The 16,200-nt window shown below is 43.8% G+C and overlaps 1 protein-coding gene across 1 annotated transcript in view; it reads right to left on the bottom strand.

The window, feature by feature from the left end:
- DENND3 (DENN domain containing 3) overlaps positions 1–16,200 on the bottom strand; it is a 64,437-nt gene that overhangs the window by 45,444 nt on the left and 2,793 nt on the right. Inside the window, exons 2-4 of the mRNA XM_019547750.1 lie at positions 5,947–6,223; positions 5,224–5,339; positions 4,499–4,638 (exon numbers count right to left, since the gene is read on the bottom strand). Coding sequence (XP_019403295.1) covers positions 4,499–4,638; positions 5,224–5,339; positions 5,947–6,223 — 533 coding nt within the window. The remainder of the gene's footprint in view (positions 1–4,498; positions 4,639–5,223; positions 5,340–5,946; positions 6,224–16,200) is intronic.

Here is a 16,200-nt window from a genome sequence, read left to right as displayed (position 1 = left end):
AATTGGATGCTTATCTTGCTGGGATCCTATGACCCCAGCTGACTTCCTGCCCTTTGGGCAGGGGGCTGGACTCGATGATCTTCCAAGGTCCCTTCCAGCCCTGATGTCTACGAAATCTATGAAACAAGACTAGCCAACATGCCATGCATACTAAGCACGTTCCCCAGGATCTTGTTTTGACATGTCATAAAGGAAAAACTTAGAGCATGGCATCGAGACAAGGAGAAGCATGCAGACAGGGAGAAGAACATTTATTCTAAATTACTTTATGTCCCTGCCCTCCTGTTTACTAGAGGGTACAGTAGATTGGAAACCACAAGAACATGAATCCTTAATTTACCTACCAACAGGGATGGATTCAGAAGGGAACAGTGGTGTGGTATATGCATAGTAGGCCCTGTGAGCTCACAGGCATGTCAATACAGTTCCCACCAATGCTCACAGAACATGAGAAGCTATAAGCAGTTGATCAGCATGGGCTCTGGCCACAGCCCCAGCTTTGAGGAAGCTCTGAAGCCTGGGGGATGCATGGCAGTGCCACTCATCCCTTCTTTCCCTCTGAAGTAGGGGTGAAATGCAAGCAGCACTGAGCCCCAGGCTGTGCAGCCATGAGAAAAACAGGGGCTCTGGCCAGAGCTTGCGTTTATCAGTTGGTGAACTCGGAGTGCTCACAGCAGGGCTGGATCCAGTCATACTGGGCTTAGTTTGTGCGGCACATAAGCTCTTCAAATGGGGTCTGGCTAGGTCTCCTGCTTTCATGCAGCTCCAGAGCCCAGGAGGTGAGTACTGCCTCTGCTATCTGTGCCCTCTTTTCTCCTGTTGCTGAATTCACCCAGAAGAAGATGGGAGAGGAAAGGTGAGCAACAGCAGTGTTCACTCCCAGGGCTCCAGATGCACATAAAAGCAGAGGCTCTGGCCGGGCCTCACCCAGATCAGCTGATGAGCTCAGAGCTCATGGCTCATGCGCAGCTCCAACAGCAGCCTGCACTGGCCAGGCAGTGAGCTCAGACCTCACGGCACGTGTGTCAGCCAAAGAAGGTAGTGGGGAAACCCCCCTGTCCATTCCTGTTCTCACCACTGCTTTACAGCATAGGCAGAGCTCTGGCAAGAGCTGCGCTAACATGCCAGGGAGCTTGGAGAGCTCAGTGGATGCACCACACAGCAGAAGAGCCATGACCACACACACACACGCACGCACGCACGCACGCAATTTGCCCATGCCTACCAATTAGTTTCTTGAAGAAAGTGGGCTGCCATTATGAAATTTAGGATTTTATCATCATGCACATGAACAAGAAGGGCAATTCTATTTTGAACACTTTCTAATTTTTGAGCATCTGACTTTCCAATTGTGACATCCTTTTATCCTAGTTTTTTTATTATTGCAGCAACACTCAAACGGTAGTAGGCACTTTCCCTGAGCAATCTTGTACTTCTTGCACCAACCACCTAAGAGCCACACTAAACTCAGGTGTGCAGTGCCACCCCGTCTTTACTTTGGAGGAGATCGGCTTTAAGGCTGTGCAAAATTCTAACCTCACAACTGCAAGGCAGGTATTTAAGTATGTTTGAAATATCTAGATGGTGAAATCTGAACCCAGCAGGGTTCGGCCCTTACTACTTACTGATGCTTCACAACAGACTGGGCAGAGAGAATCTCCTCACAGATGGGAGCAAAGGACAAGCGCCCATGCTGATGTTATAACAACTTTTGGAGACCTTCAAAAGAGCCAGTATTAGATTTCTACTGGCCACTAAACTAGAAGGGCTCATTCCCATAGATTCTGGAATGGTTATGAAAGGCAAACATTAGTAGTCTTCCCCAAAATTCTCACCTGCTCAATCATGCACAAGCTGAGCTTATCCCCTCTCTCAGATCAACAGCTACCTCACACCCCCAAGAGAATCTGTGAGATACTACAGTTAGATTTTGGTGTCCAAAATACACCAGTGCCATTCTGCCACACAATTCAGTCCAAACAGCAAGAAAATGGCATCATCCAGTGTCTGACCCAAGTCAACTATACAACTGTGCAAAAAATTGAAAGCTGGCAGCCTAGTGCTAAGAACTTAAATTCATATTTATAATTTAAAAACAAACAAACAAACAAACAAAAAAAACCCACTCACAGTAAAAATACATCCAACCAATGACATGGGTGCTCCTGGTGATCTCTTAAAAATGACTACACCGTACAGACTGTCAAAACTATTCAACCCTACACTTCTCTTTAAGGTCAAGAGCAGCCACAACTCTCAATGCCTTCCACAATCAGGTCACTTTTGACTCGGGCATGTAGATATTGATTTGGATGTCTGCCTGCCTCGGAAACCATAATATTCTCACTAACATCTTTCAACCATCACGTAGGCATATTACCCAGTAAAGCAGTGGTTTCCAACCTTTTTTTCCACCCCCCATGCCCCACTGCAGGCAGCGGAGTGCGGCAGCAGTGGCCCGGCGGCAGGGGAGCTCCCGGCACACAGTGCGGCTCATCTTCTCTGTGCAGCACTGCTGGCATTGCCCTCATTTGGGTCGCAACCCAGGGTCTAAAGTCTAAAACGTGAAACAATATGCAGCTGCTATCCCAGGTTTTCACAATCTATCAAGCTACTACAGAAGTCAAACAGTTCCAGTCTATCCAGTTAAGAACCCATCTTCATACCTGAAGCACTTCAAGAAAAGTTGTAAAATGTAAATTATTCTATATCCCAGGGCTAGAGCTTTAAAAGGGTGTTACCTGGGGACTGATAACACAGAGAAACTCCGTTCCTCATTCCTTTGGGCATTATAAGAACTCCCAGTAATCACTGTAGTATTTCCTTAGGAGGTGTGGGAAGGTCACCTTAGTCCAAAAAGCCTGTTACAGAATTCATTTATACTCTTTTTGAAAACTATTCTCTACCTAGTATCTGCTTTCTTAATGATTCTCCCCAGAGAAAGACTTGCAGCGTTTTAGACCCTATAGGGAAAAAAAAGTCTAAGAAAACTATACTGAAAATCTGTTCCCTGCAGGTATTAATTTTGCTCAGACCTATACAAATCTCACAGAACACATATAGACCATATCAGTAACCACAACTGTGTACTCTTATGTTGTTACTGTTCAAGTAACTTTTGTTTTTAACTCTTCCTTGCTTCATGCTATAATGTGTAATTGGATCCAGTTTTCTTGTCATTCAAATACTCCCAATTCAACCGAGTCAGAAAATCCACATATACTTGTAAATATCTTCTTTTTTTTAAACTACACACACCACACCTGATGAGGAGTTTTCCCCTCCAATCAGCCTGAGCAGGGAAGCCCCCCACTCCATCTTGCATTTGCACACAAGGAAGTCTCATTTAATGTACTGTTTATTGTTAAACATGTGCACAGTAATAGAAACCAACTATGAAGTTGATTCAATACAGCCAGTACTGAGCATGACTACAAAATGTCTGCCCAGTATGGGCCATATGTTATTTTTATTTTCATGATCCAGGCTGAATTAGCCAAATCCATTCCAAATCTTATGAACTAAGCAGAACTCAATCATTCAAGTCCATGTGGTGCTACCACCAGCAAGTATCCTCCATCCCAGACACTTTGGCTTGGGGATTCAGATTCTCCCAAATGCAGGGCAGGTACCCTATGTGCAGGCCCCAGCCCAGAAGTCTTGGGGTTCAGATGCCCCCTGAGTCTCACTTGCCCTCAGCCAAGAGGCCAAAGGAGCAAGCTAGGGAGAGAGCCCTCATTTCTACAAAATAGGCATATAGCCGAAAGCCTTCCATTGGGAGGCTACAGTAGACTCTTGTACAGTGCCCTGTCCACGTTGCATTGGACAAGTCTACACCCTCTACTACACAACGTCATTCAAAGTGATCTCAGCCCAGGGGACAGACTAGTGGAGCAAACTACACTTGATCTTAGCCCACAAACATACTGATAGAATCCTACAAGGTCAGATTAGTTCAAACCATCTGAAGAAGACAGACAGTACTGTCCACTACACTCAGTCCACATCAGTGCCAACTTTTTTCATTACACTACATACATTTCGACTTCCTCTTCACTCCAACAGCTGAGCTGTGCCTTTCTGTCCCATTTCTGATGACTCCTGTTTTTTCCACCAGACTACAATGCCTGGCAAACATCACTAAACAGGGGATGAGGTGGGTATCTGGAGCGCATGCACACACACGCACACACAGAGCAGTGATGAGCTATGGGGTCACCATGGCTTGAAACGCTGTTGACACTGCTGGGGCCCCGCCCAATGAACTATATGATAAACCATGAACCTTTTGGCTTTGGATTAATAGATATCTAGAATACAAATTTATAATTTTTCCCCATATAGAATCTAACTATTGGGGGGGAGTTGTCTTATATTTGAGTAAATATAGCATGGGCGTACATTATGTATGATTTTTTAAAATAACTGAGAAAAATTATTTGTGTGTCTCTACATGCTTTTACAACAGTGACATGCATTATAGAATAGTAATTCTTACCAAGATAGGCAGTCCTTGAGAGCATTAAAGTATGGATATCTGGAGATGACACACACAGCAAATGGTACAAAGCAGGCAAACGCTTTACCAGTCTGCACGGATTCCCAGTGGGCCTGCCCATTTGCTGGAATGCATCCATCCTACAAGAAAACTGCAGATTAATGTGATGATGTTAATCATGAAGTTAGGGCTGGTATTTTCAATGGAACCAAGGGAAATAGCCAAACCCCCACTAAATTTTGGTGAGATTTGGACATTTAAGTTCCCTTGGTCCTTTAAAAATCTCAGCCTACAAAATTATATCCATCTATTAAAAGCATATTTTTGAGCATATCTATCAAGAGCACTTGTATATTTCTCAAACTCATGCACCTAAAACTATGCCTAGGGAATAAATTCTGCTCTCTGATAGTCACACAACTCCCAGTTAAAAATCTACAGTGTTCAATGAGGGCACCACATTACAGTAAATTAGGAATCACAGGTCAAAAACCAGTAGGTCTGCTCAAGCCTAACAGCTCAGCCAAGCGTAAGATGCACGTTTCTATAACCCATAACACAAGAAACTGAGGTAGCTAGCATCATATACGCCACCTTTAGATTAATGATCTATACCATATTGCTATTAAAGCATATAAAATTAATTTCAGAAATCCAATGAATTGGCATTTTTCAACATTTTCTACATAAGAAGTTTAATTAAAAATGCTTATTACACAACATACTTGAATAGGTTGATAATACTGTGCAACAACACCGTATGTTCGGTTACCGCAGACATCTGTGAAAACCAGGAAATGGATGTGGTCCTCTTTTGATTCAGAACTTATATACAGTCCTCCTGCAAATAAGATGAGTACTTGTTATAAATATGTGCATAGTAAAAGCTGCTTGTACAACTCAAGCTGCATCAACTGCTTTTTCATTGCAACACTTCACTTTTAATGAAAATATGCCACGCTAACTGATTGGAAGCTTGTTATACAAGTCTAAAACCATTTACTAAAAGGTCACTGAAGTTAAAACATCATACAGCTTATTTTATATTTGTGATATGGCAAACCACAGTCAAAGTCCTCTATTCTTTTTCTGGGCTGTGTTTGTACAATTTTTTTTTTTTTTTTTTAATAGATTGCATGTTCCAGTTACTCAAACAAAGTTACTATAAGGTTCTGGAGAAACAGTTACTACTCAAGCAGAAACTAGTGAGGAAATGTAAGCATTCACGATTTGACAGAAAGTCCGTTCTAAAATGTAAAGGCAGAGAGAAAGTGGGGAAGGGAGAGCCTTTTTAAAATGCTATGATATATACTAAGAGAAATTCACTTTACAGCACACAAAGGCAGCATGGACGCAGCAACAGAGCTATAGGTGTGGCCACGAAATAGATAATAGAAGGTTTATAAGCAGTTCTCAGTAACAATTATTAAATGAAAGCCACATAATACCTGGGAAGCATAGCTCCGGCAAGCCAACGAGGTCAATATCTTTGGGAACACTAATATCTTCAGTATCTGGCACTCTGTGGTCCACATTCAGACCCTTCACATTCTCAGCCTTAGGCCTCTCTTTCTTTTTCCGGAAAGAACGTCGTTTAGTTTTATTGACGTTATTACAATATGTGGTAGTTGATTGACTCTCATCTTTGCTGGTAAAAGGAGGCACAAAAACTGACAGGACTTCTGGGTCAAGGGGAGGTAGGCTTCTTACTTTTTTCTGAAAACCCTAAAAAAAAATAAAAAATTTATGTAGACATTTTTACTATTTTTAATTGCATTTAAAACACCTTCTTCCTTCTTTCCTAGAGACTGGCCACGTCCAGATGAGCACAGTCGTGTGGTATGGTGCACACACTCAGCTGTTCTCTGTGCTACAAGGTAGCAGTACGGGGGGTATTTTTTGACCCCGGGGATATATGTTTAAAAAAAAAAAAATCCAGAGCGGCGCACATGGGGGCAACACATGCCACTCAAAATGAGCCTGGCTGGCCAGAGCCACACTCCAGCAACTGGCCAGGCTCCCAAGTGGCAGGATCCAGCAGAACACAGCCCCAGGAGGCCCCCCGAACCCGAGGTAAGGCTGCTGGGGCCAGCCCAGTGCTGGCCCCAGCCTCCCCTATCTGACCCAGGGTAACCTGCCGTGCACCAGAGGACATGTGGCATGGGCATTCCCCAGGGACAACCAGCAGCAGCACAAGGTGTCCAACTGCTAGATGTCCCCAGGGAACCAAATGGTTATGCTCATGTGGATATGGTCTGTAGATTTAACTAAACTGAATGGGTCTTCATTTCTCCCTTTCCCTTGCCCTCTTTCTACAGCCTTTTTCCAAACTAAGCAAAGTCAAAGAAATATTCTCCAGCTGTCTTCAGGATACATTTGGATAAGGTGCCCAATTCAAATCTATTCTTCATCATTTGAGTTTTATTGTAGCAATGCAGTTTCCACCCCCTGTGGCAAGCAACACTTTAGAAATAGCACCAATAGATGCCCCAAAAGATACAGTCCCCTTTAATTCTGATTTTTTTTTTTTTTTGAGTCAAGATATTTCCATTTTTCTACCTTAAAATAGTTTGGAAATAGACAAATAAAAACAAAAAAGAAAAGGTGTCTTAAAAGCAGGCTTGGTTGTAAAAGAAGCTACATCTTATCTTATTACCGCATTTACTCCATTAAAAGAGAGTTTTTTCCCCCCGTTTAACATGGGGAAAAATCCAAATCAGCTTACAATCAAGCACACAGCAATGGGAAGGGGAAAGTTGGGGGGGGGGAAATAGTTGCTGTGGCTCTGGCCCCCCAGCTGACGTAGGGGCTGGAGCTGGAGCCTCAGCTACAGCCTGCCCTCCCGCCCTGCCTCTGCAGACCCACTACACCTCCCCTATAGTCCCCACCCCATGCCGCTTCTCCCTCTTTCCCCTGTTTCTGCCGCATTCCTCCTTACCTTTGCTCCGCAGCCTGGGGCACAGACCCTGCTCCAGCCCAACCCCGAGCCCGTAGCAACAACAGCAGCAGGCAACTGCTACAGGGCCAGGCAGGAAGAGCAGTTCTGGTTCCACACCGTTGCTGCTACAGGGCCAGACTGGAGCCAGGCTCTGTGCCCCAGGCTGCAGCAGGGATGGCTGGTGCAGAGAAAAGGTAGAGGGGACAGGAGGAAGTGGGGTAGGGACCTGAGGTTGCCGGTGGCAGAAGTCATGTGGAGGAGAGAGGGGGGCATGGCACAATGCGGGGGGTGAGTGAAGGAGGAAAAACAAACAGGCAGCAAGGGGCAAGCTACCTGCCTCTCTCACTGTCTGCTCCACCACCTCCACACTGTCTGTCCCTACTGCCTGCCCCCCGCACCACCTCTCCCCCCACCACCTGCAGTAGAGGGGGGGAGGAGAGGAGAGAAATATAAGATGACCCTCCAATAATCAGATTCCATACACGGAATATTAATTATAAATTTATGAATGTATAAATTAAAAAGGTATAAATTATCTATATGTATAACCTAATCACTGGGGGGGTTGTTGTCTTGCATCACCTTATATTCACAGAAATACAGTACTTTTATACTGATCTTGGAAGAAATGCCATCCTTCTATAGTGAAAAACAAAATTAAAATCAGTCCCAAATAAAGCAATGAGAGGTATTTTAAAACAATTGGATTCCCTCTCCATTGAAGTTAGAGGAAGGGGTTTTTTCCCATTTCTATGGGGTGGGCAATAGCAGAACCTATTAAATCATGCATCAAATTACAGTGCTTTCCAATAAGTAACTCTGGACAATAAGGTAGGACAGTGCTATAGCTTTACAGGTTCTTACTTTCTCATTTTGTAAAACCATTTGAGTAAAGATTTAGAAGAGGAAACTCCCCCATTGGTCCCACCCTGACAAGTACAATCCAGGTAGCTTTATCTTTACTTGGCTGCAGATTCTAAATTTATTCTTCAAGGCCAAGCCCGCAAGAGAAAATTTTGTGCAGCCTGGGTGTGCTTCGAAATAGGAAAGCTGGGCCTCAGGGTAGCTAAAAATATGTTTTTCCATGTTCAAATCTTGTGTGAGATGACTAAGAGCAGATGAATCAGAGGTAGTAGAGCTATTTACTTTCACCTTCAGACACAACGCCTAGCAAGAACCACTGATTGCTACACATATTAAATATTCACTGAGATACAATGTTGCCCTTTTCCCCCATTTCATTTTTCCATTTTTTTTTTTTAAATAGCTTCAACACAAACCAATGACGCAGTGCTTCATTTAAAATAAGCCACTTTATATCAAAGGTTTTGGAAGCATAAAGAAAGCTTAACTAATTTGCTTCAGTGTTAGCAGGTGTGTCTGATCAGTACTTTCCTCTAGTATGGAAAGTGATAGGAAAAAAAAAAACCCTTAAAAGGAATACTTAATATCTTGGAAGTTAACCACTACGTTTTTTTATTCCAGTATAGGATATTTTTCAAAGATATTAAGGTCAAACAGTACTCTTCTACAAAACACAATTAAAGATTCTTACCCAAAGGAGCCTAGGAAATGAAGTTTAGGTAAGTATCCATTGCAAAACCGAGAGGATAGCAATGACTTTAAAAAAAATAAAAACTTAGTTGTAAAGCGGGGGGAAGTAATTGCCACATACTCCTACAGTACAAAGCTGAAGTTCCATCCTCTTCCCCTTAACTGGCAGTTGCTGCCCAAACTCTAATGAGAAAGAAGGTTCATCTTCGTTTAACTAGCATTTGCTGCCTAATTTCTAATGGAGTTAATTCCAATTGGTTTCTATCAAAAAATGCTCCTAAACATTTTAGAGGGAACTTGGAGACATAACCCTCAGCCCTGAGGTTGCTATAGAAGAAAACAGAGTTTGGGTGTCAGCAATCTTGCTTTGCATTAAAACCTTTAAAAAGAAACTACTAAGTTCTCTCATCATGGTCAAGAGTTGACCTGCATCCAAAGCTGGGACATTTGTTTGCTGCAAAGTGTTGAATTACAGCCATTGATTTAAGGGCCCCAGTATATAACAGTTTGTGGGGAGGCAGCTCCTTGAGGTCATTGTCTTCAGCAGCAGTAGCATTAAACCCAGATTTTTTCACTGTGCTATACTGTCGACTTGACAGTGACCTGATTGTCAGCATCAAAGTCATCTGACATTAAGTTCTATGGTCAAAAGTCAGAGCTTTTAATTCTGTAGTTCAGAGAAAAGGGGGAAGGGAAGCATCAACCTTCACTTAGTTCCACCACTTATATGAAGAACAATCTATGTTCTCTGCTGTTAACGTCTCTTATTGACTTGGAAATGCTCCACTGCCTGTAAAGACTGTTTTGACACTGAGAAGAACCCAGACCCAGACCAGATGCATTCTTTGCACATATATTTATCACAATCTGCCTTGCTGCTGTTATCCAATAAGAACCCAGAAGTCTGTGATTTTTAGAATAGATTATTTTCCACTTCAGTTTCTACAATATGATCAGGGATGTATCAGACAGACAAAAATGCATGGACCCTGCCATCTTAATGATAGACAATAGCCCGCAGAACAGTGCAATCTTAAGATAAGGTTGTTTTAGTTTCTAATTTTCCCCAGGGTTGGAGGAATAAGTATGTCTGCTTGGAAAGAGGTTTTGAAGAAGGCCTGGAAAAAAGGATCAAAACTTGGCCTCCTGGAACCGAGATCACTCCATGCTAACAACACAGTAGAGAACAAAGCACCAAAATAGCAAAGAAGAAACCACAAGGCAAAGGAGTCAGATGACTTTAGAGGCTGGAGTTGCTAGTAGAAAAAGGATCAAGTGAGGGGCATGGAAAAAGACAAGATCTAAGTTGCAGGCACTAGTGTAGCTGCAGAGCAAGGTGAAGTCTGGAAGATGACAACAAGACAAGACATGTCAACTGTTGGTGGTGGAAAATGAAGTGACCTAATCAATAATCAAGAGAAGGCATTTTAAAACAGCTCACTTTGGATGCACAGGAAGGGAATGATGTTAGCAACCAGAATAATGCAGAAGAACAGATGTAAAGCTTAAAAGACAGGATAGTTGGGTTTCTGAAGTATGAAAAGAGCAGCAGCAGCAGCAGCAGCAACTTGACAACTGACCTGTGTAAGAACAGAGAGAGAACTAGAGATGACCCTTAATGGTGAACTACAGAGAATAAATCCCTGCCTTCAATGAAGAACACCCAACTGAATCTTAAGAGAGGCGCTGCCCAAAATAGAATAGGAGCTGCCCAAAATAGAATAGGAGCTTACATAAATTAAGCAATTAAAATATTCCATACTTTGCAAAGTAAATGAAACTGCCAAAATCATCATTACTCTACAAAAAACCACGTGACCTTACTATGCATCTGTGTGCTAGTAAACATGTGATGGGACCAGCATGTCCCCTTCTGCATTCTCATGTTATCTAATTCCAGGAGCTAGACTCCATTGCCATTATAAAACACATTAAAAATAGCTATTTGGGTTGTTTTCTGGCACCATATTTCTGGAACTCAACACAGCACAATCTCTGGGGGAAAGGGAGCATCACGGAAATTAAAACAAGTATTGCTTGGGACCCCAGGGGTGGGAGTGAGGGCACAGAGTAGCAAGGATGCTCCCAAATTCTTAAAAATGATGAAAGGAGGTCTTGAAGTAAAAAAGGTTGAGAACAACTGACTTAGAAAGTAGCTAATCTGTTTACAGCCGGATTTTTTAAAAATCTCCTGCATCTCCAGGTAAAAATACAAAACCTGTGCAAGTGGTTATGGATATTTGATTAGGTTAAATCAGAGAAGTGTCATCTTTGTTTTTCCAGAGAAGCATTTGTCAACTTGTCTGTACACAGCTCAGCCTCTTCTTTGGCAGCTACACACAAGAACTCCAAGATTTGCCATCTCAGTTAGGGCTCTATTAGCTGCAAAAAGAAAGAAAAAAAAAACACCCTGGTCTGGCCAGACCTGAAGAGCTAAAGGAATTACATGGATTGCAGTATCCTGAACAATTCTTACTCACAAACCTGAATTAATCCTTCTCCCTCTTAAGTGTGTGAATTTCCTTTTCCACCTATCATTTTCTTTCCTATTTGACAAGAAAAGCCAGCCAGCACAAGTCTATCCATAATACATACAGAAAACCAAGGGACAACTTTCCAACACAGAGTTTTATTAACTCCTGACCAAGGACTACCTGGAACAATACTAGAGGGAACTATGCAACCACTTAAAGATGCTACATCTGGAAACAGGAGAGGACTGCTGCTTCCCTATATCTAAAAATGAATGGTACTCCCATGTACAGATGTACAGCCCCCAGGATGCCAATATGACAGGCCTTGAAGTACACTTCCTTTGCTGTTGCCCCTCATATATCTAAAGTACAGAAAGAAATCCCTAGAGAAGTAACTTTCCTAATGGTGTTCAAGAAATTGAATTTGCTGGCTGGAGTCTTCCAGAGTCATTTTGGGGGGGAAGTTGAAGTCCTGGTGGAATTTCTCTGGGTACAATTGCCACAAAACCACCACATTGCATGAGAAACTGACTGAATGCTACAACTAACTCCATACCGTCAACATGCATCCTAAGCACCATTAGACCTATCACCTATACAACTGTATCAGCTCCGACACAGCTGCCTGGGATGTACAACTTCGGGAGCTGGAGCAGGAATTCCTACACTCGCAACACAATCCCAACACCGTAGCCACCGAAGTCAGAGCCAGACTCAGGCCCTGCTCCAGCCTGCTATAATACCAATCTATGACAAGGACAGCGAATCTGTCTGGTTGTCACCTACAGTCACCACCCCAAACACTTCAGTAATGAGCCCCAACCCCTCCTTGGATAATGACACCCATCTCAAGGTAGCTGTGGGGGGAACAAGCCCGTCCTGGCTTAGAGGCAGCCCCCACAACTGCAAACAATGGCTCTCTAGCAAAAGATGACTTGACTCCCATTCTCCCCAAGGTATCAGGGCCTTGCAGCCATGCACCTCTCATCAACAGAGATTACATCATTGCTGGACCAAACACCATGGATTATAACATCAAAGGGTCATTCACCTGCTCTTCTACCCATGTCATACGCACTATTCCTGCTTGCACTCCCCCTCTGCTGTCTAAATTAGACAGAGGGGGCAAACCCCACAAGAAAGGGACAGGACACCAATTTTACATCAGTTCCAGAAATACACAAAAGCCTATGGCAGAACCCTTTAAAAACCAACCTCGAGTGCAACACGGCAGAACAAGAAGTCTTCCACAGGCTGACCCGTGTTAAGCAGAGACTGGATTCTTATCCCATTACCTAGACTGTAACTCCGTGAAGTATACACAGGTTAACTGCTTTCTTTATCCTTTTTGATCTCTTGAACCCACCTTCCACTCTCAGCAGAGCCCCCCTTTCCAGCTTCTCTTCCCCCTTTCCCTATACCTTGTATTTAAATTATTTTATTCCTTTCTGTTTAGTATCCCTGTTCTCTGCATGTCCATCCATGGCATCTGATGAAGAAGGCTTAAGCTTTTGTAGGAGACTGTCTATCTGAACAAATTAGTCTCTAAGGTGCTACCCTGCCCTGCCTTAAAACATTTAGCTTGTCCCAAGGACTAAAGTGACATGGAGCAACCTCATATGCAGTGAAACGTCTGCATATAACAGACATGTCAGAAGAAAGTAGCGTAGTAACATTTTTGAATGCCAGTTAAAGGAGAAAGGTTCCCAGGATAAATAACTGGGTTATGCTCTACAGCTTCTGTTCCTTCTCTGAAAGGCTACATTTTTCCACCTTTGCTTCTTGTTTCTCTCTACCTGTGAGCACACTGTCTTTAAAAGAAAAAGGGCTGGATTTCTACCAACAAAACCTGACAGCCACCAATTTAAGTGATTCTACTTCTGCCAAGAATGACATTCAATGCTACCTGGTAAACCAAGATCTGTAAGGGATTTGGAAACAAAGAGGAAAAAAAATGGGGAAGGAAGGATTGCTTCACTTTAAAAGTTTAGCTTAAAGGTTTTATTAACAGATTTTTAAGGGGAAAAACTCCCCTACCTGTTTGTTAGTGTATAACAAGGGTGTGAGACATATAAACCACAGAGCTGCTCCATTTGGCCCACTGGGCTAGAGGTGGGCCACCTAAAGTAGGGGGACATGGCCGGGTAGGAGTGCCCTGTTGCAGACAACACAATCAATGGCAGGAGGGCGTGTAAGGGCTGGTATAGCCACAGCTGCACTTCAGCCACTTTGCCCATCACCAGTGCTGTGGTCTTACCACCCCAGCCACCAGTCCCCCATGCGGAACCACTGTATGCCTCAGGGATCAGCACAGGGCATTCAGTAGCAGCTCCCGCTCTGCCGTGGGGCATGTGGCAGGAGCCAGAAGCTGCACTGCATGCCTGTGCCAGACCTGCCAGCACCACTAATGCCACCCATGCATGCCTCAAGTTGGAGGTAGAGCCTCCACTGCCATCAGTGCTGCATGCCCTAGGCTAAATCTGGCCTGTGAGGAGCCCCACAGTCTGGATCCAGCCCTGTGCACAAGGTGAGTTTGACACCCTGAGTGTACAACAAGAAAAATCCAGTCCTTGATAATGCAAACCCAATCCCCCAAATTACTGCTGTTATTCTATTTGGGTAGGTGGATGAAGACGAATGCTGTGGATATAGTTAGTGCATCGGGACTTCAACAAGGCTTGACAAGGTCCCACATGACCTTCTCATAAACAAATTAGGGAAATGTTTATGGATAAACTACTAGAAGGTGCATAGACAACTGGCTCAATAGCCACAAGCCACAAGCACAAGGTAATCATTAATGGATCCACGTCAGAATAGCAGGAGTTTTTAAGTGGAGTCCCATGGGGGTCTGTCCTTGGCCCAGGGCTGTTCAACATGTTTATTAAGGTTTTGGATGCTGGTATAGAAAGCATCTTAAGCAAGCCTGTGGAAAACATGAAACTAGGAAGGATTGTGAACATGCTGGAGGATAGGAGAACAATTCAGAAGGATCTCAGACTGGAAAGCTGGGCTTGAGCTAACAAGATGAAGTTCAAAGTGGACAAATGCACAACAAATGCAAAGGCTACACCTTGGGAGGAATAATCAAACATACAAATACAAGATGGGTGAGATTTGACTGGATGGCAGCCCTGTGAAGAAGTATTTGCGAGTCTTGGTAGAACACAGGCTCCATACAAGTCTCCAGTGTAATGCTGCTGCACAGAAGGCAAACGTGGTTTTGGGCTGCATCAACAGAAGCAGTAGGTGCAAGACATGGGAGATGACAGTGTCTCTCTACTTGATACTGATTAGGTAAGCACCATCTGGAATATTATGCAGTTCTGGACTCCACATTTTAAAAAGATAATGGAACTTGGAGAAGTTAGAGCGGGTCCAGAGGCAGGCAACAAAGATGATAAAGGGCTCGGAAAGCAAGTCATACGAGAAAAGGCTGAAGGAGCTAGGCGTGTTCAGTTTGGGGAAATGGTACGTAAGAGGAGACATGATAGCAGTCTTCTAATACTTGATGGGCTGCCATAAAGAACACCTCCTCTCTCTTGTAGCAGAGAATAGGATACAGATCAATGGCTTCAAGTTGCACAGTAGGTTTAGACTGGATATCAGGAAAAACCTTCTTTCTTCACAATTAGAAGAGTGAGCCTGTGGAACAGATTGCCTATGGAAGTTGTGGACACTCCATCCCTGAAGGTGTTCAGGAAAAGGCTAGACAGTCACATGTCAGGGATGACCTCAGTGTAGCTATGCCTACGTTGGACTATGATATTTACCATGCTTCCAGGCTCTGTTAATTGCTGCATGGGGATAGGAGGAAATCCCCCCGCCCCACACCTCAGTTTTCTGCTACACATGTCAGGTATAGGGTTTTCCAGGATTTTTTTTAAGCCTCTCTCAGAGGTATTGGGTGTTGACTACAGCCAAGGCTGGGAATTTTGACTAGGGTGTGCCAATGCTCCTGCTGGCACTTAAAACCAAAGGCTCCTGGCTAGAAGGTCTTCCCCCTCCACTCAGGGTCAGACCCATTGCCATTTCTGGAATCAGGAAGAAATTTTACACCACAGTCAGATGGGTATGGACTGTGGGGGTTTATGCCTTCCTCTGTAGCACAGGGGGGTGCGACCTTCTACCTGGGATCTCTTAAGTGTACATTAACAACCTTTTACAGAAGCAGGATGTTGGCTGCCGTGGTCCCCCTACTTTACCTATGGCAAGTTAGGGTGCTATGTCTCGTGTTGCATCTGGGTTGACAGTTTCACTAAGAAGCAGAGATTATGGATTGTATGGGATGGTTTGGATGATCCTACCTCAGGCAGGGTGTTGGACTAGATCACCTATGGAAATCCCTTTCACCCCTACTTTTCTATGATGTATTTATTACACGTATACTGCCACAAAAATCAAATCAACACATCCTGAAAGATTTATTTCATACATTCAACAAACTGCAGCTTCATGCACGAACCTATTAAAGAAAGCGGGTCCTAGCTCCCTCTATACCGACAGGATCCTACAGGACCACCTGGAAGATTCAGGCCTTGGCTTCTCTGTTTCATTTACTGGAAATGACTGCTCTACTCTTCAGTGCCCCCCACCCAGGGGATTTCATAGACATCAGGGCTGGAAGGGACCTCGAGAGATCATCGAGTCCAGCCCCCTGCCCAAAGGACAGGAAGTCAGCTGGGGTCATAGGATCCCAGCAAGATAAGCATCCAATTTACTCTTGAAGGTGTTCA

This window comes from Crocodylus porosus, unplaced genomic scaffold, assembly GCF_001723895.1.
Source record: "Crocodylus porosus isolate Cpor-Errol unplaced genomic scaffold, CroPor_comp1, whole genome shotgun sequence".
Classification (NCBI taxonomy): Eukaryota; Metazoa; Chordata; order Crocodylia; family Crocodylidae; genus Crocodylus; species Crocodylus porosus.
The sequence above is the reverse complement of the archived record's forward strand: the minus strand, read 5'-3'. Positions and strand labels throughout refer to the sequence as shown.